The sequence below is a fragment of the Castor canadensis genome, chromosome 3 (genome assembly GCF_047511655.1).
Source record: "Castor canadensis chromosome 3, mCasCan1.hap1v2, whole genome shotgun sequence".
Classification (NCBI taxonomy): Eukaryota; Metazoa; Chordata; class Mammalia; order Rodentia; family Castoridae; genus Castor; species Castor canadensis.
The window spans coordinates 199,732,158-199,759,896 of NC_133388.1; the positions used below are offsets into that span (position 1 = coordinate 199,732,158).

At 45.5% G+C, this 27,739-nt stretch overlaps 2 protein-coding genes across 16 annotated transcripts in view; one reads left to right on the plus strand and one right to left on the minus strand.

Annotated features, from left to right (window-relative positions):
* The first annotated feature begins 717 nt into the window (after positions 1 to 717).
* Znf34 (zinc finger protein 34) lies at positions 718 to 14,675 on the plus strand. 7 transcript variants are annotated; one of them, XM_020172445.2, is made up of 6 exons: positions 718 to 774; positions 1,187 to 1,240; positions 3,330 to 3,401; positions 3,605 to 3,731; positions 4,151 to 4,270; positions 6,565 to 14,675. In XM_020172445.2, the coding sequence occupies exons 3-6, from the start codon at positions 3,369 to 3,371 to the stop codon at positions 7,926 to 7,928; spliced, it is 1,644 nt and encodes a 547-aa protein (XP_020028034.2). In that variant the 5' UTR covers positions 718 to 774; positions 1,187 to 1,240; positions 3,330 to 3,368; the 3' UTR covers positions 7,929 to 14,675. The 7 variants fall into 7 exon arrangements, with proteins under 7 accessions (XP_020028034.2, XP_020028035.2, XP_073925593.1 ...); XM_020172446.2 differs by lacking the exon at positions 4,151 to 4,270; XM_074069492.1 differs by lacking the exons at positions 718 to 774; positions 3,330 to 3,401 and adding an exon at positions 3,402 to 3,468 and having other exon boundaries at positions 785 to 1,240.
* A 36-nt stretch (positions 14,676 to 14,711) lies between these two features.
* Znf250 (zinc finger protein 250) overlaps positions 14,712 to 27,739 on the minus strand; it is a 32,094-nt gene continuing 19,066 nt past the window's right edge. For 5 of the 9 annotated variants that reach the window (XM_074069501.1, XM_074069499.1, XM_074069497.1 and 2 more), the window contains one exon: positions 14,716 to 16,505. In XM_074069501.1, the coding sequence (XP_073925602.1) occupies positions 15,205 to 16,505 (1,301 nt within the window). In that variant the 3' untranslated portion in view covers positions 14,716 to 15,204. Of the gene's footprint in view, positions 16,506 to 27,739 lie in introns of all 9 variants that reach the window. The other 4 variants (XM_074069504.1, XM_074069505.1, XM_074069502.1 and 1 more) reach the window with 4 other exon arrangements.

Here is a 27,739-nt window from a genome sequence, read left to right on the forward strand (position 1 = left end):
CCTGCCCCATGGCATCCACTGCACCTAGGCAGCAGCCTACAGGGCAGAGGCCGGTTCCTGATCTTCATTCATAGAGCTGGTCCCAGGTTACAGGTACAAACGTTTCCTGAAGGATGGCGGGGCATTTAGAGACTCCCACTCCGTACCCTTTGGTACTGGGGCTTGAAGTCAGGGCCTCATGCTTGCTAGACAGGTGCTCTACCACTTGAGCCTTCCACGAAGGGACATTTAAGTGGAGGATGTTGGGGAAGCACTAGACATGTTTGCCTTGGTCATAAGCTGGCACTGTTTTCTGCTCTCTCCTGAGCAAAGAGGAGTCGCCTTGGCCGGGAGATCCGCCCCAGAAGCAGTGGAGGTGCTTCTCGGGTACCTCCAAGAAGCTCCCTTTTTAGTTCGAGTGGGCACTGGTCCCTATTTATAATGGCTAAGGGCGGAGGGCGATAGGACAGAGGCAAAATGAGCATCCTCCAGAACCTGAGGAGAACTGGCTCTGCTACGGAGTCTGTTCAGCAGCTTTCGTTGTTTACTAGTAAGAAAATTTATTAAAGAATGAATGTAATCAGCTAGCCACTAAATTCGATACCAGTCCTCTGGTCTGGGAAGGGATCGTTCCTGACATTCCACTCGTGATTCCACAAGACCTACAGAGAGCAACGGAGTCAGCCGCCTCTAGCCAGGACCTCGGATGTGCGCGGCTTGACGTCACTTCCGGGTCGGCCCTGATTGGTCGGCCGGCCGCGCTGAGCCGAGCGGCCGCTTCTCTGCGGCGCTCAGGTGAGTGTTTCCCCGTTGCGCGTGTACGGGTCCCGCGACTTTCCCCTACGCGCGGCCGGCTCGCGCGGCTCCAGGCCGGGGTCGTCCCTGACATCTACTACGTCCCGGGGTCCTTGACTGACACCCTTCCACTCCGTCCCGCCCCATCTCCCGCCCCGCAAACTTGACTGGCTCATCCTTAGATTGACCCTATTTGCCGCCCAAATTAGACCTACCACCGCCCTGGGGCCCCTTTTCTAACCCCATATCCCACCCCGGCACCCTGACCGATGCTATTCCCCCACTTGCCATCCCTCGGAGTCCCTCGATTAGCGCTATCCCCCTACCAGCCCCATCTCCCGGCCTTGGGAACACCACTGATCCCATTCCTTGACATCCCTCTCTTTTGCACAACCCTCGCCCCTCTTCATAGGTCCCACGCGCTCCCGGAGTCTCTTCACTGGACCCCTCCCCAGCCGCACCACAGGTCAGCTTGTGTGTGCTGAGAGGCCGCACACCCCTTCCTCCTGGTTACCTGAGGCCCTCCCACTCCTGTCCTTCTAAGTTGTTTTTTGGTGGGATGGGTTTGAACTCAGGGCTTCATACTTTAAGCGGGTGCTCTACTGGAGACACGCCTCCAGTCCATTTTGCTCTGGTTATTTTGGAGATGGGGTTTCCGAAAGTATTTAGCCCTGCTGGCCACGAAGTGATTCTTCTGACCTTAGACGCCCAAGTAGCTAAGATTACAGACCTGAGCCACTAGCGCCTGGCTGGTACTGTTAATTTTTAAGGAGCCTGACTTGCTCCTCTGCAAATTCTCTCTACTGGCTCCCACCCTCTGCAAGTCATCTTGCTCTCAGCAGCCAGAGTTCCCAAATGCTCATCTCAGTAGACCTTCCTTCTCTACACCCCACCCTATTTTCTTTCCTGGCTCTCCAAGGCTTTTCTCCCCACAGCTAAGCTGTGTCTGAAACCTTTTTATTTACCACGTTGTTTTATGGCTTTTAATACATATTAAAAATATTTTCCTATAAAAGTTTTAAATAAAAGCAAGTACAGAGAGTGAATTAACAACTACCAACCAGTGACTGGGATTTCCAGTTCTCATTTTGTCAAATTTGTTGAAGCTTTTTGTTGTTGTTGAGACAGGGTTCCTGCTATATACTGGCCTACAACTGGCTATGTAGCCCCAGCCCAACTGGAATTCTCCATCCTTCTCCTGCCTCAGTCTCTGGAGCCCTTGGGATTACAGACTTGCTCCATATACTTGGCTTTCTTAAAAGGAATATTGTTAAAGTAAAATTATGTTTAGACCCAGAACTCCAGGCCCATTCACTTCCTTGGAGGCTCCTCTATTCTGACCAATATTCTTTCAGTCCATTGTGGTTTTTTTTTTTTTTTTTTTTTAGTGGTACTGGGGATTGAACTCGGTCTCATGCTGCAAGGCAGGTGTTGTATCTACCATTTGAGCCACTCCGCCTGCTCTGTTTTGTGTTGGGTACTTTCTAGATAAGGTCTCGTGAACTATTTGCCTGGGCTGGCTCTGGACCTTGATCCTCCTGCTCTCTGCCTCCTGAGTAGCTAGCATTACAGGTGTGAGCCACTGGCATCTGGCCAGTCCATTTTCTTATGCTCTTACACACCTAATGTAGCTGTTTCTTTGACATTGATGTGGTCCATTCCTTTCAACCACCATGATTTTGCCCATGTCCCTCGTGGACATTGAGGAGGTGGTCGTTTTATTTTGTTTTGTACACAGGCATCTGGTAGCATTTTTAAGTTTACAGGATTTCCTATAGGGCACATACTGAGAGTTAGGCTTCCTGATGAAAGGTTTGCAGGGTTTCAGCACTACTAAGTAGTGCCAGACATATTTCCAGAGTTCCTATATTAGTTTACTGTCCTACTCATGTCTTCAGGATTTGCTATTATGAAGCTTTTTATACTTTCTCCAGTTTATGGGGAGAGAAGTCTTGTTTTAATTTACATTTCTGTAATTCTTTTTTTTCCTCTGAGATAGGGTGTCATTATGGCTGGACTCCAACTCTTGATTCTCCTGCCTCAGCCTCCCAAGTGCTGGGATTATAGGTGTATATCAGGCACAGCCTTTTCCATAATTCTTTTTTCTGAGGGACTGGGGTTTGAAGTCAGGGGTTTGTGCTTTTTTGTGTGTTTGTTTTTGTTTTTTCTTCTATACATTGTTTTTGCCCTGTGTTTACTATTTTTTTTTAATTATCCTCCTTTGTCTTCCTCAACCTTTAACATTTTGTCTTTATTCTTCCATATAAAGTGAGTATTGTCAACCTGTTCCTGAATGAGACAACTCAGAATACCAGAGAGGAGAGGGAGCAGGGGGCTGGGGTTGTACACATCGACAGTTGGAAGTGGGGCTGGGGAGGGCAGCCCAAGGCAGAAATCAGTCTGTTCTTGGGAGGCCAGTAGTGCCCTGTGGGGAGGGGTGGGAGCCTGGCTAGTGAGGGTGCTGCAAGCAGAGTAGCATCAGCGTTGAGCAGCCTGAGATGTGGAAGAAGGGCCAGTCTGGGTCTCCATGTGCCCCCTTTTTTCTTTTCCTTCAGCTCCTGCCCACTGCCCCCAGGAAGCCCGGGGCACAAGTGATGGCAGCCTTGTTTCCCTCTGCTCCACTTCAGGTTAGTGAGTATCTCCTGGAGGTATGAGGTCTGTCTCCACCAGGGCTTTCCTTGCAAACACCGCCAGGTATGTTTGGTGTGGGATGTTGACAGGGATCCCCCTGTTGTTGCCCATAGCATGCCTCTACTGCCTCTCCCTCCCCTTGGTCCTGGGACCCACCCTTGGCCACACCTGGGGCTGAAGCAGAGTCCTGTTGTTCCAGATCGAGGTGACCTTTGAGGATGTAGCCGTGCTCTTCTCCTGGGATGAGTGGGGCTGCCTGGGCCCTGATGAGAGGGGCCTTTACAAGGATGTGATGCTGGAGACCTATGGGAACCTGGTTTCACTGGGTAAGGCCTTTGAGCAAGTCTCAGCCCTAGGAACAGCCCTGGAGCCTGTGGACTCAGCAGCACTGGGCTGGGAGCCCCACCCCTGGGGTGGAGATAGTGATGCTACCCTGGTTCAGGAATGCCTGGTCTGAAAAGAGGAGTGATGTGTGTATGTGTGTGTGTGTGTGTGTGTGAACTCACCCTTCTTTAAGCTTCCACAGCAGGCCTGTGGCAGACCCCTACCCAGGTTGGTGGCTCCATACTTCCTGGTTCCTGGGCTCTTCACAGTGACCTCCAAACTATTCTCAGCCCACAAGAGGGTATCAAGCTTCAACCACCCCTCTGCCTGTGCCCCTATCCTTGCCATAGCTCCAGGGCAAGTGACATTTGGCCCATCCCTGCATCCGCAGTACCAACCCCAGGCTCTGTCTCCTTCCCAGGAGCAGGACCTTCAGGTCCTAAGCCTGGGGTGATCTTGCAGCTGGAGCGAGGGGAAGAGCCATGGGTCCTGGACATGCAGGATGCTGAGGGGAGAAAGCATCTGAGAGTCAACGGCTCAGGTGCGTGAGGGGAGCTGCTCCCCCAACTCAGTCACTGAATGAGCATTTGTTGGGGTTCAGAGTGTTTGTTACTGACTTAGGAGTTTTGGGGAGATGCCTCAGGGACAGCATGGGCACCTGAGTATGGCCTCCACTGGAGCCCTGGTCGCTTTTGTCAGCCTGGTGCTTTGGTAGGAGAGTCTAGAGTAATCTTCTGGGAATGTGGTGGGAGTCGTGATGTGGAGGACAGGGAAGGACATTCCAGATAGAGCTGATGTAGGGAGGGGTGCATGTATGCAGGCTGGGGTGCTGTGAGGAGCGGCTTAAGCCTGCAGAGCCCCTGGAGCCTTGCCCTCAGAGCTTGTACTTTACGAGTAGGGTCAGATAAAGGTGTAGTGATAAAGACCAATGCTTCATTCTCCCTCTTCTAAATGAACTCACTTGACAATTATAGAGCATTATGAAAAAGTGAGAAGATATATCTTCTTGAACCTCACTGCCAGACCCAGTTGTATTCTGGAATATTCCTTGCTGTTTCCTTTCTAGTCATTGCCTTTCCACACACACCCACGTAGGAGAGGTGCTTCTTGTGCGTGTGCGTGTGTGTGTGGGGGAGGTGGTGCTGGGAATTGAACCCAGGGCCTCCGGTGTGCTAAGCAGACATTCTACCTCTGAGGTATCCCCCAGTTCCGAGCACTGCTTCTTCACGTGCCCTGTTGTGCCACTGAATGCAATTTCACTTCTGTGCACACAGTGTTGGTCAGGCTTTCTAAGGATGCGCCAACTGGAAGGCCCTGTCTTCTCTTTCTGCTGCAGTCAGCTATGTCATCTTTTTGTATGTGTCTGATGATGTCCTAAGAAAGAGCTGCTGGTTCAAAGAAATTAAAGTTTTCTCTTGTAAATTTTCTTATTTGAATATACTTACAGAAATGAAACAATCCCTAAGTTTGCAGCTCAGTGAATTTTTATGAAAAATCATCTTCTAGATCAAATTGTAGTCTATGTTCTTTATCCAGGAGCCCTTGGGCCTCCTCTGTCATTTCTCACTGCTTTCCACAGCAGGGAGGAGGTCAACAAGAGGCCCTGTGCCATTTCCATTTGTCTCTCTGGACTCCTGCAGAGCATCTCCTGCTAGACATCAGGAGAACCACTTAAATTTCATACGGCAGCAGTTCTGTTTTGTTGCCAGTGTTCTGTTGTGTGCATATACCACAGTTTCTTTTCCCGTCTACTTGCAGAGAACATTCGCTTGTCCCTGGGTTGGGATTCTCGTGCATGTGTCTTTGGCACACGGGGACCGTGTCTCTGTGGGGTGGAGTCTCAGGGTTACATCTCTAGATGATGTTGCCACACCATTTTTTAAAGCAGCAGCTCCAACATGCAGTCGTGCAGCCTAGGTGAGCTCTATGAGTTGTAAACCCTGAAGTCGTGTGTTGACACCTATACATGTGAGGCAAGGATGGAGGAGCAGGTCCTTCAGGACTGGAAAAGGAGTGATGATGAAAGTGGCCACCATGAGCTGTTTAATCTGAGACTTACTGTTAGGTGCTGGAGTGTTTGAGTCAATCTGTTTAACTGTCATTCTTGTGACTGAGTATGATTGCTGGAGTTAGTCTTGGAGGGGCCTCATGGCAGGACCCCACCTGGGTGCTTGTTGGTATCCACTTTTGGAGAGTGGCCACACAGGAAGAGCTTGTAGTGTAAGTGTCTGATCAAGGGAGGAAGGGACGAAGGGAGGGAAAGATGGAGGCAGGCATCACGGAGCATTCCATGTAGTTGTCTTGGGTCTTAGGTGGTGGTGAGTCACCTAGATCACCTCTTAGGCCTCAGGGAGAGCCCTGGGAGTGGATGTGGCTGGCTAGGGTGAGCTAATAGATCCTGTTCTGGCTGTGCTTCACCTTCTTCCTGCAGATTTGGAACCTGCTTAGCCTTCTGCCTTCCCAGGAAGGCAGCTGATTTTCCTGTTGTGGATTTTGGGGGGGGCGGGCTTCAGACTTTCTCATTCCTAGTTTCTTGTCAGTTTTATCTGTGACTTTTGGAGTCCTCCTTGCTCTTATTTCCATGGTGCTATGAAGCCTTTGTCTTCTGTTCCTTTGGCAGTAGGGGGACAGGTGTCCTACAGTTCCTGTCAGGATGGCATAGATGTTAGTATGTTGGGCATGGGTTTTAATGCTTAAACTGGCACATGCCTGTGGTCCTGAGCAAGGTCCCTAGGCCTCTGAGCTCTAAAGCTTCATCTCTGCTAGGCTCTTGTGACTGGGATGGTTGACTTGGTGCCTTCCTTCCAACATCAGGTATTCTGTTTGTTGTTTCAGCTCGTGGGACCAGGATTGAGTACAAGGAGTTGATTTCCGGGGAGACATTTGATGGGCAACAACTATACGAACTCAGGGGGGCCGTAACCCAAGGACCTGAGCCAACAGAGGCCCATAATCATATCAGAGAGCTACAGGAGAGCTTGCAGAAGGCAGTAGGGCAGAGAGGCCCCAGACTAGTCACACTGACCAACAAGGAGAGTGGCCAGGAGACTGGGGGAAGCCTCACGTCAGTGTCAAGCCTTTTCCCTGATCAGAGACCTCACAAATGTGATATATGTGAGCAGAGTTTTGAGCAGAGATCACATCTCAACAACCACAAGCGTGTACACAGGTCAAAAAAGACAAATTCAGTTTGTAATTCTGGTGAAATCATCAATGAAAATTTAATTGTTAGAGAAGATCAGAAAATTCCTACTGGGAAAACATTGCATACTTGTGGTCACTGTGGGAAGACCTTCAGGTATAGCGCTAACCTTGTCAAACATCAACGACTTCACAGTGAGGAGAAGCCCTATAAATGTGGTGAGTGTGGAAAAGCCTTCAGCCAGAGCTATGAGTTCATCAATCACCGAAGGATGCATTCTGGGGAAATCCCCTACCGGTGTGGTGAGTGTGGGAAGACATTTAATCAGAGGCCTAACCTCATGAAGCATGAAAGGATTCACACTGGGGAGAAACCCTACAAGTGTAGCGACTGTGGGAAACACTTTAGCGCATACTCCTCCCTTATTTATCACCAGAGAATCCACACTGGAGAGAAACCCTATAAATGTAATGATTGTGGGAAAGCCTTCAGTGATGGTTCAATCCTTATTCGACACCGCCGGACTCACACTGGAGAGAAGCCATTCGAGTGTAATGAATGTGGCAAAGGCTTTACCCAAAGTTCTAACCTCATTCAACATCGGAGAATTCACACTGGAGAGAAACCCTATAAATGCAACGAATGTGAGAAAGCCTTCATCCAAAAAACTAAACTTGTTGAGCATCAGCGAAGTCACACTGGAGAGAAGCCCTATGAATGTAATGACTGTGGCAAAGTTTTCAGCCAAAGCACACATCTCATCCAGCACCAGAGGATCCACACAGGAGAGAAGCCATACAAATGTAGTGAGTGTGGAAAGGCCTTTCACAACAGTTCCAGACTCATTCACCACCAAAGATCTCACCATGGAGAGAAGCCATACAAGTGCAGTGATTGTAAGAAGGCCTTTAGCCAGAGTACTTACCTGATTCAGCACCAGAGGATCCACACTGGAGAGAAGCCCTACAAGTGCAGTGAGTGTGGGAAGGCCTTCCGGCACAGCTCCAACATGTGTCAGCATCAGCGGATTCACCTTCGGAGAGACTTCTCCACATGATGGTGGAGAATAGTTCATGAGGCAGAGGCCTGTGTGCATGACCACCACATGCCCTAGCACCCCATCTTGCCCTGTTCACCTTGTCTTCAGAAGGTGAAAGGACATTTCTGTTTAATTGAAGAAACCTTTTTCCTTAACCCAAAAGCAGTGCATGTTCATTTTAGAGAAACTGAGAAAAAAAGAAACTTCTATAGTCTCCCCACTTAGAAAAAGAGAATTCATTGCTTCTGATTTAGAACATGTTTCCTTTCAGACACACTGGAGAGCATTTTAGAAAGAAAGCTCTGCTGGGTGCGGTGGTGCACCCTGGTATTCCAACACATGGGAGGCTGAGGCAGAGGCTATTTGAGCTCAGGAGTTACAGACAAGCCTGAACAACAAAGTGAGACCCCCCCCCATCTCAGAAAAAAAAATAGAAAGAAAGAAGGAAGGAAAGAAGAAAGAAAACACTGTAAATTACAGCACCTAGTATCTCCACTTTTGCTATTTCCTAAGTGCCAGAAAATTCACACTGCATAGAATTCCACACATGGGTATATTCTCATATATTGTGAATATATAGAATTGAAATCACCTTTTTTATTGGAATAAAATTTACATAACATAAAATTTACCATTACCATTGGTGGCATTAAGCACATTCACAGTATTGTACGACCATCACCTCTATTTCTAGAACTATCATCCCAAACAGAAACTCTATACCTATTAAACAATAACTCCCCATTACCCCCTTCTCCCAAATGCTGATAACATCAATTCTTTTTTTAAGTGAATTTCCCTATTGTAGAAACTTCATATGATTAGAATCATATACTATATGTCCTTTTATGTCTAGCTTAGTTCATTTAGCCTGTTTTCAAGATTTGACCATGTTATAATCTAAATCAGAACTTTATCCCTAGGCTAGGGGTGTGCCTCAGTAGTAGAGCTCTTGTTTAGCATGCACAAGGTCCTGGGTATGATCCCCAGCACCATAAAAAAAAAACAGCTTCCTTTTTTGTGAATGAATAATACTCCATTTTATGTATGTGTCATATTTTCTTTCTTTTCCCATCCTCCCTCCCTCCTTTCCTTTCTTCTTCCTTCCTCCCTTCCTTCCTGTTTTTTCATGATCCTGGGATTTGAACTCAGGGCTTCATGCTTGTTAGGTAGGTACCACATTTTCTTTCTCTCTCTTCTTTTTTTTAAGCAGTACTGGAGTTTGGACTTGGCCTCACGCTTGCTAGGCAGGCACTCTTACCACTTGAGTCCCTCTGCCAACCCTTTTTTTGTGATTTTTTTTTTTTTTTTTTTAGAAAGAGTCTCAAGAACTATTTGACTGGGGCTGGCTTCAAACTGAGATCCTCCTGAACTCTGCCTCCTGAGTAGCTAGGATTACAGGTGTCTATTTATCTGTCACTGAACAGTTGGTGGTGTTTCTACCCTTAGACTTTTGTGATTAGTGCTGGTATGAATGTTAGTATACAAGTATGTGTTTGAGTTAGTATTATGAATACTTTCAGACAAATACCTATTTGTTTAAATTTCTGAGGAATGGTCAAACTTTTCCATAGCAGCTGCACTACTTTATGTCCCTTATCAGCAGTGCACGAGGGTTCTAGTTCTTCTCCATCCTCACTGTGTTATTTCTGCTTTTTTTTTTATCATACCCTAATGGATTGAAGTTGTATTATGGTTTTGATTTGCATGCCCTGATGACCAATGATGATGAGCATATTTTCAGGTATTTATAACCATTTGTATTTTTCTTTTTTTTGAGAAGTGTCTATCCAAGTCCTCTACCCATTTTTTAATTGGGTTGTTTTCCAGTGTTGAGTTGTATATATTTTGGATATTAATCCCTTATCTGATACATGATTTTTCAATATTCCATTTTGTAGTTTGTCATTTTCACTGTCATCATGAACAAAAGTATGTAGGTTGTCTTTGTCGCTCTCATGATGGATAGCAGTATCAATTTTAATGAAGTACAATTTATCTACTTTTTCTTTTGTTGCCTTTGCTTTGAGTGGCATACATCAGAAATCATTCTTGCTGGGCACTGATGGCTCACACATGTAATTCTAGCTACTCAGGAGGCAGAGATCAGGAGGATCACAGTTCAAGGCCAATTGTTGGGCAAACAGACCCTAGCTTGAAAATACCCAACACAAAAAAGGGCTGGTAGAGTGGCTCAAGAGGTAAAGCACCTGCCTAGCAAGTGTGAAGCCCTGAGTTTAAGCCACGGTACTGCCAAAAAAAGAAAAAAAAATCATTGCAGGGCTTGGGGCATGGCTCAAATGGTAGAGTGCCTTCTTAGCAAGTGTGATGCGGAGTTCAAACCTTTGTACCACAAAAACAAATAAGCAAGTAGAAATTGTTCCCAAGTCCAAGGTCATGAAGCTTTTCCACTATTTTTTTTCTAAGAATTTTATAGTTTTAGGTCTTACATTTTGGTCTTTGATCCATTTTGAACTAATTTGTTTTTGGAGACAGCTGTGTAGCCCAGGCTACATAGCTTGATTCTCTTGCCTTAGCCTCCCAAATAAATCACAGGGGCGTGGAACCATGCCCAGCTTTTGAGCTAGAGAGAGAGAGAGGGAGTGAGTGTGTGTAGTGGCAGCTTAAGCTCAGGGCCCCACACTTGCTAGGCAGGTGCTCTGCCGCTTGAGCCCTGTTTTGTATTGGGTATTTTCGAGATAGGATCTCGAGCACAATTTGACTGGTGCTAGCTTCAAACCATGATCCTCCTGATCTCTGTCTCCTGAGTAGCTAGGGTTACAGATGTGAGCCACCGGTATCTGGCTTTAGCTAGTTTTTGTATATGTGTAAGGTAAGAGTTCAACTTCATTCTTTTACAGATGGATATCAAGTTTTCACAGCAATATTACTGGAATAGATTCTACTTTTCAAATTGAATGGTGTTTTAGTCAGTTCAGGATGCCTTAACAAAGTATCACAGACTGGGTGGCTTAAACAATGGAGATTTATTTCTCGTGGAGGCTAAGAAGTCCAGATCATGGTATTGGCCTATTCATTTCCTGGTGAGGTTTGCTTTCTGACTTGCAGATGGCTGCCTTTTTGTTGAGAGAGAGGGTGGGGTTTTGTTGTTGTTGTTTTATCATGAAATTGTCTTAAATTTTGTGAAATGTTTTTTCTTCATCAGTTGAGATGATCAAGTAGATTTTTCTTCATTCTATTAATGTGATGTATTACACTAATTAATTTTCATGTTGACTATTCTAACATTCCAGGAATGAACCACACTTGGTCATGGTGTATAATGCTTTAAATATGCTTCTGAATTTGTTTTAATACCAGTTTTTTTTTTCCAGTGCTGGGAACTGATCTTTCTGATCTCTGCACCTCCTGAGTAGCTAGGATTACAGTTGTAAGCCACTAGCACCCAACCCTCTCCTTCATTTTTGAAGGACATTTTTGCTAGATACTGAATTCTTGGGTGTTTTTCCTTCTCAGGCATGTAAATATGTCATCCCACTACTTATTTTCTCCATAGTTCTAAGAAAAAATCTGTTGATCTTATTGAAGCTCTCTTTTATGTAATGTCTTACTATGTGTTGATGCTTTCAGAGTTTTCTTTGTCATGGGTTTCAATAATTCAGCTATAATATGTATCTCTGTGGATTTTTTTTAGTTTCTTCTGTTTGGAGTTTGGTGAGTTACTGGGATGTATATATTCATGTCTTCTCACATATTTCAGAAGTTTGGGGCCATTATTTCTTCAAATGTCTTTTACTCCTGGAAATCCTGTGATGTGTTTATTAGCACCTTCAATGATGTCCTACGGTCTCTCAGGATCTGTTCATTTTTCTTTTTTTTCAACTCCTCAAACTGGATTTCAATTGGCTTAATGTCCAGGGTTTTTTTGTTTTTTTTTTTTTTTTTTTGGTGATACTAGGATTTGAACTGCTTGAGCCACACCTCCAGTTCTTTTTGCTCTGGTTATTTTGGAGATAGGGCATTCCTTTTTGCCTAGGCCCTGATGACAGGTATGCAACACCACACCTAGCTTTTTTCCATTGATAGGGTCTCACAAAATTTTTTCCCAGGCTGGCCTGGAGCTGTAATCCTCTTTATCTTAGCCTCCTGTGTAGCTTAGATTGACAGGCACATGTGACTGCACCCAGCTATTGGTAGAGATGGGGGGGTATCACTTTTTGCTCAGTCTGGCTTTAAACCATGATCCTCCTGATCTTAGCCTCCCAAGCAGCTAGGATTACAAGTGTGAGCCACCACAGCTGGCTTGAGTGAGTTTTTCATTTCAGTTATTGTACCTTTCAGTTCCAGAATTTGTTTTTCTTTTTGTAAGTTATATTTCTTGGTATTTTCATTTTGTTCAAATATAGTTTTCTTAATTTTATGTAGTTCTTTAATTCATCAAACATATTTAAGACAGTTGATTTAAGATCTTTATTTTGGAGTGCTGGGAATGGAACCCAGGGCCTTTCATATACTAAGCATGGATCCTACATTGAGCTATACTCCCCAGACCTGATTTAACATCTTTGACTAATAATTCCAGTGTCTGGACATCCTCAGGGATGGTTTCTATCAAATTCTTTTTATCCCCATGAATGGATCACAGTTTTCCTGTTTCTTTTATATTTTGTAATTTTTGGTTGAGAACTAGATATATTGACTTATGTTGTGGTTACTTTGGAATTCTAAATTTCTCACTCCTAAGGGATTGCTGAATTTTGGCTGTGGGTTGGAGCCATCAGTCTGTGGCTTTTCCAAACTCTTTTTGCAAAGTATGTGGTCATTGAAGTTCTGTTCCATTATTTATATGGTCATCCAATAACCTGAAAATATTTCCTTACATGTCTGAGCCTCAAAAAGGGAAACAAGTAAAATATTACTTCTTTAACTGGAAACCTTGACCTGTGAGGGTTAAGATAATGGCAGCCAGCCTCTGTGCCAGTCTGACTGGAGGAAGTATGTCACCAGGATTGCATTTGAAGGTTATATCGGATACCCAGTCCTTTCCTTGCTCTCTGCTTTCTGTCCATCATAAGGTGAAGAAACACCTCCACCACACACCACCACGATGTTCTGTCCAACTGTATAGGGCCAAGCAAACATGGACTGAACCCTTTGAAACTGTGAGCCAAAATAAGTTTTTCCTGCCTTGTTTGTCACACATGTTGTCACAATGACACAAAAGGAGTTAATACAATGCGCTTGTGAATCAATTTCTCTGTAAAGTAACTCTTCAGTTATCTCAGCTGGTCAGGGTTTGGCTGGTGGAGTGGCTCAAGTGGTAAAGTGCCTGCCTAGCAAATGTGAGGCCCTGAGTTCAAACCCCAGTTCTGCCCCCCCTCCACTCCCCAAAATAGTAATTTATTGTTGGGCACTAATGACTCACACCTGTAATCCTAGCTACCCAGGAGGATCAGGAGAATCATGGTTTGAAGACAGCTGGGCAAATAGTTTGTGAGACTCTCCCATCATAAAAAAGGTCTGGTGGAGTGACTCAAGGTGTAGGCCTTGAGTTCAAATCCCAGTACTGCAAAAAAAAAAAAAAAAAATCAACTGGTCAGGGTTTCACATCAGTGACCTCGGTTACTGGGAATTCACACCTCAGCCTCTTCAGCTCCTCTCATCAGTTTCTGCAGTAGGGAGAAGCTTTTGTGTGCATATCATGGTGTGTCATTGAGGACTTGGGGTCAGCACCTTGGTGTCTTATCATTCCCAGAGGAAGAGAACCCTTCTGCACGAGGTACTTAATACGTTTAGGTTTTGATTAGGCTTGAGTCTCATGTTGGTTTTTGGTTTTTTGTTTTTGCAGCTGCTACTACACATGGCTCTAAACCAGGTGCTGGTAGCTCAGGCCTAGAATCCTAGCTATTTGGGAGGCTGAGATCAGTAGGACCATGGTTTGAGCCTGGGTAAATAGTTCATGAGACCCCCATCTCTGAAATGACCAGAGCAAAAATGAACTGACGATGTGGCTTAAGCAGTAGAACACCTGCTTTGCTAGTGTGAAGAAGCCCTGAATTCAAACCCCAGTTCTACCCCAAAAAAAAAAAAAAAAAGAAGAAGAAAAATGGCTCAGATATAAATTTGGCTATAAGGACTGTATGCTTTTTAACATTTTTTTAATTTTATTTTTTTATTATCACATTGTTGTACGGTGGTACACTAAGGAGTGTATCCTTAAAACCAAGCAAATTATTTTTCTTTTTTGCAGTACTGGAGTTTGAACTCAGGGCCTCACACTTGTCAGGCAGTGTACTCTACCACTTGAGCCACTCAGCCAGCCTTCAAGAAAATAATTTTGCATACAATTTTTAAAATTATGAATAAACCAGATTCATCACAGTATATGGTAATGGCAACATATACTTCTCTTGAACTAGGAAATAAAAAAGAAAAGGAAAACCCTCAAGTATGGTAATAAAATATTACACAAGAGCTGAGTCTGAGAATTTTGGTAATTTTCCCGGAGACACTATAAACGTGAGGCTCGCCCACCCGATGGCAACCTGTAGGCCCGAGGGTGCAGACTGTAGGCAGGGATGGCTGCAAAATACCCATTTTTTAATACTTGTTTTTTTGAGACAGGATCTTGCAATATAGCCCAGGTTGGCCTTGAATTTACAATTCCCTTGCCTCAGTCTCCTAAATGCTGGGATTAGAAGCTTGTACCACCACACCTGGCTAAAATACTCATTTTTGAGTTGATTTTTTACGAAAGTATTAGGATTTAAGTGATCTTGAGTAAAATTAAAGCACAAAATGAAAGCTTTTCTAAATTTACATAAGTTTTTACTTTTTCCTTTTTCATATAAAAGTTATTTACACACACTCAGAATTTTCAGCCATTTCATGTAATACTTGATGACAGTTTTATATCAATTTATCCACACAGCACTTTATAGTATCTTAACATACTACTGAGACTAGTCCAACATATAAGTTTAAGTTATGATTAGGAAAGGCATGTAGCAATCTAAGAAAAGACGTTATTTGCAATTTTAGGAGAGTTAATGGGACATTAGTCCTTGCGACTTAAGTTCTTTACTTCGAATTCATTAATGTTAAAGAAACAATTATGGCTATCTTTACCAGTAGTTTATTCTGTTCGATTGTGGGGTTGCTGTCCGAAACAACTTCAAGATGTCGAGGAAAAGAAAACGCGTCTTACATCACTACCCGCTCGGTGGCGCTCCGAGCGTCAGCAAGCCGTTTTGGCGCGAAGGCTGCCCGCCCTCAGAGCTTCCGGTGCGGTGCTCCAATCAGCCGGGCGTTCCCGTGCGAAGGCCGCCCGCCCTCACAGCTTCCGGTGCACCTTCTGGTGCTGAATCAGGTGACCGTGCTGGTTGAAGGCACGCCCGCACTCGCCGCACTCGTAGGGCTTCTCCCCGGTGTGGATGCGCTGGTGCTGGATGAGCACGGAGTACTGGCTGAAGGCCTTGCCGCAGCTGTTGCACTCGTAGGGCTTCTCGCCTGTGTGCGTCCGCAGGTGCACGATCAGAGTGGCCTTCAGGCTGAAGGCCTTACCACACTCAGTGCACTGGAAGGGCTTCTCGCCCGTGTGGATCCGCTCGTGCTGGATCAGGGACCGGCGGGCGCTGAAGGCGTGCCCGCACTCCCCGCACACGTAGGGCTTCTCCCCGGTGTGAACCCTCTGGTGCTGGATCAGGTGCGAGTGCTGCACGAAAGCCTTCCCGCACTCGTAGCACGCATAAGGCTTCTCCTCCGTGTGGATGCGCTCGTGGTTCATCAGGGTGGAGCGGTGGCTGAACGTCTTGCCGCACTCGCTGCACTCGTAGGGCTTCTCGCCGGTGTGGACGTTGTGGTGCTGGATGAGGACCGAGCGGTCGCTGAAGGCCTTGCCACACTCGCTGCACGTGTAGGGCTTCTCACCGGTGTGGACGCGCTGGTGCTGCAGCAGCGTCCTCTTCACGCTGAAGGTCTTACCGCACTCGCTGCACCCGTGAGGCTTCTCTCCGGTGTGCACCCTCTGGTGGCTCCGCAGCACCGTGCTGTGGTTGAAGGCTTTCCCACACAAGGGACACACGTACGGCCTCTCCCCGGTGTGGATCCGCTGGTGCTGGATGAGGTGTGAGAGCTGCGTGAAGGCCTTGCGACACTCCAGACACTCGTGTGGCTTCTCTCCCGTGTGAATCTTGTGGTGCTGAGCAAGGTCCGAGCTCACTCTAAAGGCCTTTCCACACTCGTTGCACTCGTAGGGCTTCTCGCCCGTGTGGATTCTCCTGTGTTTGCTAAGGACTGAGCTCTGGCTGAAGGCTTTCCCACATATGCTGCACACGTAGGGCTTCTCACCAGTGTGGATTCGCTGATGCTGAAGGAGATGGGAGCTCCGACTGAAGCACTTCCCACACTCCATACACATGTAGGGTCTGTCTCCTCCAGGAGCTGTCTTGTGCTGTGTGACCTGAACCTCATGGGGGCCAACAGGGCTTGGACTCAGGCAGCTCTGCTCTGTTTTATAATACTTTTGATCAGTCCTCCCCAAAGGTGGTTTCTCCAGAGTCACTGTTACTTCATCTGAAGGTAGCCGCTTTAGGCTCAAGACTGTATTTTGGTTCTCCTCCTTGATTTTGCATTCTGAAACATCCAAAAGGAAGATGTTAACACTATTAAAAACTGCAGAGTATAACCCTAAGAGCTTTGCTGATTTCTCTGAAGTCAGTAGGTGTCATTTCCAAACAGGGACAGGCCAAGGTCAAGTGGGGTGAAGAGGAAGTTGTCAACTCCAGTCTGAGGTGACACCCCTGTATAGATTGCACAGAGATACCCAGCAGCAAGGAAGCCCAGTGCTACCCAAGGTCTGCCCTTCTGAGAGTGGTTGTGTGGACTAAGCTTCAGGAAGCCATGTGTAGAGGGAGTTAAGTGTAGGACCACTACATCCGTAGGAACCAGGCAGGACGGAAGCATGGGGGCAGCAAAGCCTGACCTGGGTGGGGAGGTGGAGGCCTGAGCCCTTGAGAGCAGTTGAAAATGCCATCCCAGGCCAATGGATGTGTACGTGGGGGTGGAGTGTTCACTGCCTCTGTGGAACCTAATTTCATGTGGAGAATGAACTATAGGGTGACAAGGCTGGAGATGAGGCCTGTGGAGGCAGCATTGTGGATGGTGGATAAGGCTGGGCAGAAATGCTTCTGGGATCAATCCATGGGCTCTGTGGCTGTGTGTGGACATAGAGGCCAAGGTTGGGTTCTGCCCTGGGAACCTTAATGGCGATCCCTCCATTAAGGATATAACATACAGTCCAGCCCCACAGCAGGATGGAGCAAGAGGCCAACTCCCATAGCATTGGGCCTGAGGCCATCAGGTTTCCTGAGGCAAAAGAGCCATGGTCCAAGCGCAGGACAGTGGCTGGGCCGCCTCCCATCACCATAAGCTCCAGGGTACCCTGTGGCCTGAAGAGCCCTCCCTCAGGGATTCACCATCACATCCAAGGCCTCTGTTTGCGACTGCCCTGAAGAGCTGTTCTAGTACAAGAAACCCCACAGCAGAGATCATCTGAGAAGGGAACACTCACTGTTACCCAAGGACACACTGGGATCTGTAGCAGGTGCCAGTGGGGACAGCAACCTTGGGGGCAGAGTGTAGATTTAGCAAGTTGTGATCAGATGTCAAGATTATGGGTGAGGTTGGAGGTTGCTTCTTTCCTGTCCCCTCCTCCAGGAGAGGCACACTCCTGGGGCACTGGCTGGCCTTGCCCTGTAATGATCTCCAATATGAGAGCCTATGGTGGGTGTTCCCTCACCTAAAACTGGTGTAAATCTGCTTCATTCTGAGGTTTGGTATTAGGAAGCACATATATATATACACACTTGTTGGCAGTATTTGCCAAAAATATATACACATATATATTTGGCAGTATTGGTGTTTGAGCTCAGGGCGTTGAGCTTGCTAGGCAGCTGCTCTGCCACTCGAGCCACTCTACCAGCCCAGGAAGCACATTTGACTGACAATAAATCACATTTTCCACTTCAGCTTTACATGTAAACAATATTTCTGTTTCCACCAGCAGAGAGAGAGAGAGAGAGAGAGAGAGAGAGAGAGAGAGAGAGAGAGAGTGTTTGGTAACAGCCTTATTGAGATGGTGATTTTTTTTTTAATTAAGAAACTTTTTTTTTTTCTAATGCTAGCGATCAAAACCAGGGCCTTACACATGCTAGGCATGTGCTCTACCACTGAGCTACACCTCCAGCCTTTATTCTGTAATTGGTCTAGAAATTGGCAGGGGGTTGATGAAGTTGGTGAAGTGGTAGAGCACCTGCCTAGCAAGCGTGAGGCCCTGAGATCAAGCCTAAGTGCCACAAAACAAACAAACAAATAAAAACAACCCTCCCCCCCAAAAAAACCCAAAACAACTTGGTTGGGAAAATAGGCACTGAATAAGAGGCCTCTTCAAGTCCCAACAAGGAATTTTGAAAAATAAGAGACTCAGAACCTGAGATTCCACCCACAATGCCAGAGGGACCTTCTATGATGAGCAGGAACATCCATGAAGTGTTTGGAGAAAGATCTGGACAAAGGCAGCCAATAAACAGAACATGCTTGATGTGATCTATGACTTTAGGTTACCTTGAAGAGACTAAGACATGCCAAATCCTAACACTCCCTGCAAAAGGATGGTGGCAGAACATGATAAGGAAACCCAGAGAAAGATCAAAGCCAGGGAAAAGATCAAACATGAGTAAAGCCCTTCCCCCTTGCTGGGGCCTCTGCATCCAGCTATCCCACTACAAACTGCAGATGGCCTTTGTCCACATCATGCTGACATGATGTATTGTAACCTTGAAAAGCTAACTGCCAAGTCTGCTTCCTTACTCCCTGCTTGCTTGCTGCCACTTTTCTGGATATAAAAACCCCAACCATTCTGAGCTCGGGGCCAGGGCCATTTTAGAGATATTCAGGTGCTGGCCCGCTAGTGTAATAAACTTCCTTTCCTCCATCCACCTGGGTATGAGTCTTGTTCTTGCTGGTCTGATGATTTTCCTGCAACATTTTGGAGGCACCAGAGAGATACAGACTGCCACACCCCATTGGCCAGTGGGTCCCCGCTCCCTGACCCTGTAGCCTGTGGAGGTTGCTGGAACCAGGAAATGTGCACCCCTGATGTGATTCCAGGGTCTCCTTCCAGACTACTGAAGGAGGCTGCAGAGCCAAGAACCGGGCCCTCTGACTGGTGGAATGAAACAGAGACCTGCACCAGACATCTGGACCAGGTAGGAACCCTGGGGTAGTCAGTGTAAGGAGCTGGCAGAGATTGATCCCCACAGGGGACCAGCTGAGCCCTGACGTGATTCCAGGGTGACATGTCCCCTTCCTCTGGGACTGATGTGATTCCGGTCAACTGGGTTTACAGCAAGCCAGGATTTTAGGGGAAATAAATAGGGACTGATTGTTTTAAACTCCGAGTGAATGGTGTGTGACTGAGCAACTTGACTCACTTGTGTTTCAAGCTCGAATCCACAGCTGGGAACCCTTAAAGTCCCCTGAAGGCTATGGAGTCCGAGTGAGCTCATCTTGCGATTTACAGTGATTGACATATGGTCTATGGTGGGATCAGGCTACTGCCTGATCGTAAGTCACCCGACAGGATCCCACTATGGCTAAGTCACACCCAATCTCATTGTTTGGGGTTGCGACCAGGCGAGCATCTGTGTGGCCTAACTAAGAGGCACCCCCCTCATTTGTCTGTCTTGCGACATTGGCAATTATCAGGCACATATAAAATGGGCTCCTCTGGGTCAAAGAGCCCGATGGTGCTCCAGACTATGCTTGCTAACTTTAGGGAAGGCTTTTCAGGTGACTATGGGGTTAAAATGAAACCAGCTAAGCTTCGGAGATTCTGTGAATTGGAATGGCCCACCTTTAACGCAGGATGGCCAGCAGAGGGCACCCTAGACTTGGCTATTATCACCCGCATCAGGAACATAGTCGCTGGAGATCCAGGCCATCCAGATCAGTTTCCTTATATTGATTCCTGGTATATCCTGGCCACCTGCCTGCCTCCATTTGCATGCCTCCCAGAGGCACACAGTTGTTTTGGTTAATGCAAAAGAAAAAAAATTTGAGGTCCACCACACCTCAGAATCTGAGTCATCAGATCTGCCGCCATATCCTTCCAGTGCACGCCACTCCAGCCTCCCTGAGGTCTGAGTCCAATGTGAGGGACCCCAATGGAAAGGAAGAAACATCAGGCCCGGACCTCTCCCATGTCACCCAGCGGTTCCCTCATTATACCCCCCCTTTGCCTCCAATGGCCCCAAAGGAAGAGATGAACCATTGGGGAAGGTCAATGAATTCCAGGAGGCTAACAAGTAAGGACAGAGGGGGCCCAGCAGCAGTCCTATGCCCCCTTCATCAGGCTCCCGGGCCGCCACTACCCCAGGCAGATGGGTCATATGCGGCTGGACCCATGCAATATGTGTATCACCAATTCACTACCAGCGATCTCCTGAACTGGTGACAGCACACCTCAGCATACTCAGAGGAGCCACAAGCTGTGATAGAGCTCCTAACCAATATCATGCACAGCCACCAGCCCAACTGGGATGACTGTTGTCAACTCATGTCCATCGTCTTCACTTCTGATGAGTGCAGACAAGAATACCAGGCAGCCAGAGCCTGGCTAGTCACACAAGCTCCACCACAGACTGCAAATCTAGAGCGGTGGAGAGATGAGAGAATCCCAGGCACCAGACCAGACTGAGATTCCAACACTCCAGATGGGCTCCAATCCATCCAGCACATGAGACAAGCTATCCTGGAGGGAGCCTGCCAAGGGGCAAGAGGGGCAATCAACCTCGCCAAGATCAGTGAAGTCACAAGAAGTCTGATGAGCTGCCTAGCCAGTTCTGTGACTGGTTATGTGATGCCTACCGTTGGTACACCCTATTTAACCCTGAGGCCCCCAAGAACCAATCCATGATTAACACTGCCTTTGTCCAATAGTCTGCCCCTGATGTTCGCTGAAAATTGCAAAAGATGGAGGGCTTTGCAGGTGCCAACATTGACCAACTCATTAGTATAGCAGCCAAGGTGGTAGCGAAGAAACGGCCAAAAGGGAAAAGGAAAAAGTATTTGGAGACAAAGGCAAAGATCCTGGCAATGGCCTTCAAGGAGGGAGGAGGACAGACTGAAGGCCAGAGAGGGGGCCCCAACAGGAAAGAATGGAAAACCTCCCTTGGGAAGAACAAATGTGCATACTGTAAGGAAGAAGGACATTGGAAAAATGAATGCCCTAACAAGGGAAAAAAAGGTGGCTGCATTGGAAAAATGAATGCCCTAACAAGGGAAAAAAAGGTGGCTGCCGCCTAATGACAAATGCAGCCTGGGGAAATGAGTCTGACAGAGGCCAACCAGGCTCCCTTTTGATTGGCCCTCAGGAGTCCATGGTCAAGACTGATGTTGAGGGCCGCCAAATAAACTTCATTCTGGACACTGGGGTGGCCATTTCCACCATGACCACCCCAACTGGTTGGCTCAGTAAGGAGGGGCCACCCGAAACACTAAGAAGTACTGGTTCTGCAAACCCCGAGAATGCAGTTGGTGGACACTGGATCAGACACCGATTTCTGTATGTGCCAGAGGCTCCAGGCCCCCTTCTAGGAAGAGACTTACTTTCTAAACTGGGCACCACAGTATCTATGGATCTCGGACCACCTGACATGAGTGCCTTGCCGGTGCTAACCTGGGAAGTTAGTCTTGAAGAAGAGTGGTGCATACACACCCCAAGGGACAATAAACCTGTCAGTCCTCAACCATTCCTAGCTCATCTCATGGAGTGATTCCCAGTTGTTTGGGACCAAGACAAGTGAATCAGGCTGGCAACGGGACACCCTCCGATATTGGTCACCATCAAACCAGGAGCCAACCTAGTGTGCCAAAGGCAATATCCGATACCCCTAGATGCCCGGAAGGGAATTGCACTGCACATCCAACTGGTAACAGTCACTGTGGTTGGGAGAAGAGAAAAGAAAACACCCACTACCTCTGATTCTAGGCCCAGAGGTCTCCCCCAGCTAGAAAAGTGGCAGAATCAGGGAAGAAGTCTCACCCTTGAGACCCAACAACATGGCATCTGCTGATTGAAGATGGGCTGCAGGACAGCACAGTCCTCAGCCTCCCACCCCAAAGCCAGCAAACCCTGTATGATATGCAGCAGGCTACAACCAGGATGAGGCAACAGTAGAGGAACCTCTCTGAGGTACAGGCCCTATGAAGAAAACACTAGAGGAATATGACACTGGTGGTGTATGCAAAGTAATCATAAGCAACAAAACCAAACCCAGCACAGCTTCTGACTGGACTAACTCAGGTTTACACTCTGGCCACCCAGATGGAGAGACTAAATCTCCAGACACACATGCTATTTACTATTTATCCTATCTGTATGTCCTATGAATGATAGCTGGCATTCAATAAAAATTACAAGATACTCAAAAGAAAAAGGAAAAAAAGGCACAAAATACTACAACTGTTTTAAAGCAATTACCCCAAGCACCAATGGCTCTTGCCTGTAATCCTAGCTACTTGGGAAGCTGAGATTATGAGGACTGAGGTTTGAGGCTAGCCTTTGGAAATAGTTCACAAGACCTCATCTCCAAAATAAACAGCAAAGTGGACTGGAGGTAGAGTGCCTGCTTTGCGAGCATGAAGTCCTGGGTAGAAAACCTGGTCCCACCAAAAACAAAAACAAACAAAACAAAAAAAATGAAAGGCAATCACAGGAAAAAAGACACAGTATACAGAGCAGCAAGTGTAAGAACTGCAGCAGTCACTCCATTGGAGAGTATCGAGTCAGAAGGCCAGGTCCCAAAAGCACTGAAGGGAAACAATAAAACTGTGGTCCCAGGTTACAACTGGGTGTCTTAGGTTCAGCCTAGTGAAAATAGCTTTAAAAAAGGAAAGAGAAATAATTTTTTTTAAATGGAGAGAATGCACAGCCATCAAATCCACATTATAAGAAATGATAGTTACAAGAAAAAGAATTCTTCAGACAGAAGAAATTAGATTCATATAGAGAAATGAAGGTCTTTAGGAATGGTTAGATGGTAGCCATTTTAAATACAGGTTGAAAAATGTCCTAAATGATACATTAGAGGCTAAGCATGGTGTTTCATCCCTATAATTCCAGCTATTCGGGAGGCAGAGATTGGGAGGATTGTGCAGTTTGAGGCCAGCTTGGGCAAAATGTTATTGGGAATCCCATCTCAAATCAACAAGTAAGATGTGGTGATGTGTCCCTGTAATCCTACTTGTGGAGACATAGGTAGGATTGTGGTATGAGGCTGATCCCAGGCAAAAATGTAAGACCCTATCTGAAGAATAACTAAAGCAAAAAAGGGCTTGGGGAGTGGGTCAAGTGGTAGACTGCTTGCTTAGTAAGTATGTGAGGCCCTGAGTTCAAACTCCAGGACCACTAAAAACCAAAACAAAAGCAACAAAACAGCAAACAACATGTCAGAAGCAAAAGCAGCAGTAATACCTGTAATCTCTACTACTTGAGAAACAGAGTAAGGAAGATCACTGTGACTTCAAGGCCAGCCTGAACGAAGTGAGACCTATCTCAGAAACAAAACAGAAAAACAGGGGTGGTAACTCAGTGGTTAAGTGTTTGCCTAGCATGTATAAGGCCCTGGGTTCAATCCCCAGTACCAAAACAAAACAAAACAAAACAAAAAAATCCCCAAATAATAGGATAAGGGGCTTGGCTCAAGAGGAAGAGCACTTGTCTAACAAGTATGAAGTTCTGGGTTCAATCACCAAGTACCACACACACACACACACAAAGCATAAATGATAATTTGGTGGCTAATATATAAGCACTCAAATCAGAAAACTAGTGAGAAGGTAGAATTTAATCCAAAGGTGTTAAAAATTACGTGCAATGTAAATGGTCTGGTCATACCAGAACTCACTAGAACTGGATTTTACCCTTTCAGGTTTACCACAGCTGGAATGAAAAGTTTCTAGATGGCAGGTGCTGATCGATAGTAGGAATGTGAGCCGAGAGACCCTGGTTTGGCTACAAACTCATGGTCTTGTAGAGCTGAGCAGGGTGCCAGGCACTGTGCTGTCACAGTATCCTGCATGTCACTGCCAGCCCAAAAACACTCCTGTGAGGAACATTATCATCCCTGTCCTTAGCTGTGACTGGAGTGGCATTTGGACTCATGCTGCCCATCTGCCACCATTACACTCCTAGGTTAGAATGCTCCTGTGTCCTGGAACTGGTAAGGCAAAGCAGGCCATGAAAAACCTAGAGCTAGTTGCACTTGTCCTAGGGATGGCAAAGCACCTGTGCAGGCTGCCTCTCTGAATGGAACAAAGTGGCAGCACAACCAGGCCTGATCTGCCAGCCTGTCTCCTTTTCTACCACCTTGATCTCTTCATCTGAGCTGGGGAAACCTCTTTGTTCCCTTCCACCCTGCATAGCTCACATTCTTCCCCCAATCTGGCCATCACCTGACTCCCATGTTTTCCAGTTTCACCTGAATCCTGTACCTGTTCCTCAAGGAGGACTGTAAATGCCATCTCTTCACGCAGCCCTCGCTGGTTACCTCCCTGACTTGAGAAGCAGCTTCTTCATAACTCAGGATATTTTGCTGGCAACATTTATTATTTTTTGGTGGTATCAGGGTTTGAACTCAGGTCCTTGTACTTGCTGGGTAGGTGCTCTACCTCTTGAATTATGCCCTTGACCCTTGCTGGTATCATTTAATTTTCACTTAAATCAAATAGGTACACCAAAACTATTTGCAAAATACATGTAAAATATAAGGAATACAGAAAACCCCAAATGTTCACCCATTGATGAATAGATAAAATGTGGAGCTAAGGTCAGGTATGGTGTTGAATGCCTGTAATCCCAGCACTCAGGAGGCTAATGCAGAATTATGAGTTGAAGGCCAGCCTGGGCTACAAGGTGAGTCCTGTCTCAAGAAACAAAAGAAAAAAAAAATGGAACCATACAATGGAACATTATAAATGCTACAAGAGTGAATCTTGAAAATATACCAAGTGAAAAAAAAAACAGATTAAAAAAACCACATATTGGTATGAGTCTATGGTTTCTGTTGAGGGTGATAAAATTTTCAAAAGTTGATTGTAGTGATGGTTGGATAACTGAGCATAATAAAAACCACTTAATTGTATACTTTGGGTTAATTGTATAGCATGTAGATTAAATCTTAAAGCACTTTTTTGTTATTGTTTATATTATTATTTGTTTATTGTTTATTATGTTAAGAGCACTTGCCTAGCATGGGCAAGGCCCTAGGCTTGATCGTCAGCACTGCAAAAAAAAAAAAAAAAAAAAAGCCAGCTAAACACTGGTGGTTTATGCCTGTAATCCTAGCTACTTGGGAGGCTGAGATCGAGAGGATCATGGTTTATACCAGCCTGAGCAAAGAGTTCGATTGATCCCATCTCAATGGAAAAAAGCAGTATGCGCTTGTCATCCCTGTGATAGCTGGAAGTTTAAAACAGGAAGATCACGGGCTAAGCTGGCCTGGGCAAAAAGCAAGACCCTATCTCCCAAAAACCAAACAAAAGGGGCAGGAGGCACAGTTTAAGCAGTAAAACACCTAACTTGCAAGTGCAAAGCCCTAAGTCCAAACTCCAATACTGCTTAAAAACATACACACATGTACATATAGAATAATGAGCTGGGCATGGTAGCACATGCCTGTAATTTTGGTACTTGCTTTCCCAATATTATTATTATTTTAGCAGTACCAGAATTTGAACTCAGGGCCTCATGTTTGCTAGGCAGCTGTTCTACCACTCGAGACAGTTCACCAATCCTGTTTTGTATTGGGTATTTTTGAGATAGGGCCTCATGTTTGCTAGGCAGCTGTTCTACCACTCGAGAGAGTCCACCAGTCCTGTTTTGTATTGGGTATTTTTGAGATAGGGTCTTGCAAACAATTTACCCAAACCAGTGCTTTCCCAATATTATTAATTTCTTGCTTTTATAATATTGTCTTCCCAAGTGTCTTTTCACTTTATTTAAAAGTGCTGAAGTTCTGAATTTTGAAAAGTTCAACTTACTAATTTTTAAAATAGTTTATGATTTTGGTCTGATTCAATCTTTGCCACTCAAAAGTTGGCTATGTTTTCTTTCATAAGTTTTGGGTCCATGACCATTTGGGGTTAATTCTTACAGTATATGATATGAATCAAAACTAAAAAACATTGCTGGGCACCAGTGGCTCATTCCTGTAATCCTAGCTCTCAGGAGGCAGAGATCAGGAGGATCGCAGTTTGAAGCCATCCCAGGCAAATAGTTCATGAGACCCTATCTTGAAAAAAACCCATCACAAAAAGAAAAGAGCTGGTAGAGTGGACTCAAGGTGCAGGCTCTGAGTTCAAACATCAGTACCCCCCCCAAAAAAAAACACAATTAAAAAAAATTTTGACATATGCATATCCAACAGGATTTGTTGAAAAGAACATTATTTCTCCACTGAATTGTCTTTGTTATTGCTTAAAATCTTTTATTTTGGTGTCAACATCAGTCTTGATTGATATAGATTTATAATAAATCTTGTTGCTGTGTGTCCTGTAAGTTTTTTCAAAGTTGATTTGACTCTGATTACTTTAAATTTCTATGTGAACTTTAGAGTTGGCTTATAATTTTTTTTTTTTTTTTTTTTTGGTGGCACTGGGGTTTGAACTCAGGGCTTTAAGCTTGCTAGGCAGGCACTTTAGTACTTGAGTCATTTCACCAGCCCTTTTTTGGGATGGGCTTTTTTCAAAATAGGAACTATTTCCACAGGCTGGCTTTGAACTGTGATTTTCCTGGATCTCTGCCTCCCGAGTGGCTGTGATTACAGGTGTGAGCCACCTATGCCCAGCCATTTTCTACTTTTTGGTAGTACAGATAATACTATTGTTTTAAAATTTCAATGTCTGTATGTAGAATACAATTAATTTTTGTATCTTGACCTTATGTACTGACAATTTGCTAAGCTCACTTATTCTAGTAGCTTTTGTATAGATTTCACAGGACTTCCTATGTAGCTGATCACAATCTTTGCAAAATAGTTTTACTTCATCCTTTTATAATCTGGTTGCCTTTTCTTTTCTTGCCTCATTGCACTTGGCAGAACTTCCAGCACAATACTGAACAGAAAGCACTCAGTCTCCACCATTAAGTGTGATGTTAGGTGTAGGTATTTTGATTAGTTTTTTTTTTTCTTTCAGTACTGGGGTTTGAACTCAGGGCCTCACACTTGCTAGGCAGAGGAGCCACTCTGCCAGCAATAGGTGTAGGTATTTTGTAGATGCCTTTTATTAGGTTGAGGAAGGACCTACTTTGTTGAGCTTTAATCAAGATTGGACGCTGGATTTTGTAAAATGCTTTTTCTTCAATAATTAAGATATTCACGATTGTTCTTTTGTTTAAATACTGTGAATTACATTGCTTTTTAAAAATAAGTTTTTTATTTTGGAATAACTCTAAATTGGGAGAAAAGTTGCAAAGGTAGAGTTCCCTTATGCCCCTCACCCACTATCCTCCACTGTTAACACCTTACATTTCCAAGGTGCATTTGTCACAACAGTAGAAGACAACAATCCTGGAATAGTACTATTAACTGAACTCCAGACCTCCTTTGGATTTCAGTTTTTCTAGTTACCACCACTGCATTTAGCTGGCATGTCTCCATAGTCTCCTCTTCTCTGTGACAGTCTCTGTTTTTGTTTATCAGAACTTGACAGCTTTGAGGAGTACTGCTCAGGCATTTTCTGGAATGTCTCTCATTTTAGGTTTTTCTTTCCATATACTATTCCTTGAATATAAGTCACTGAATCTA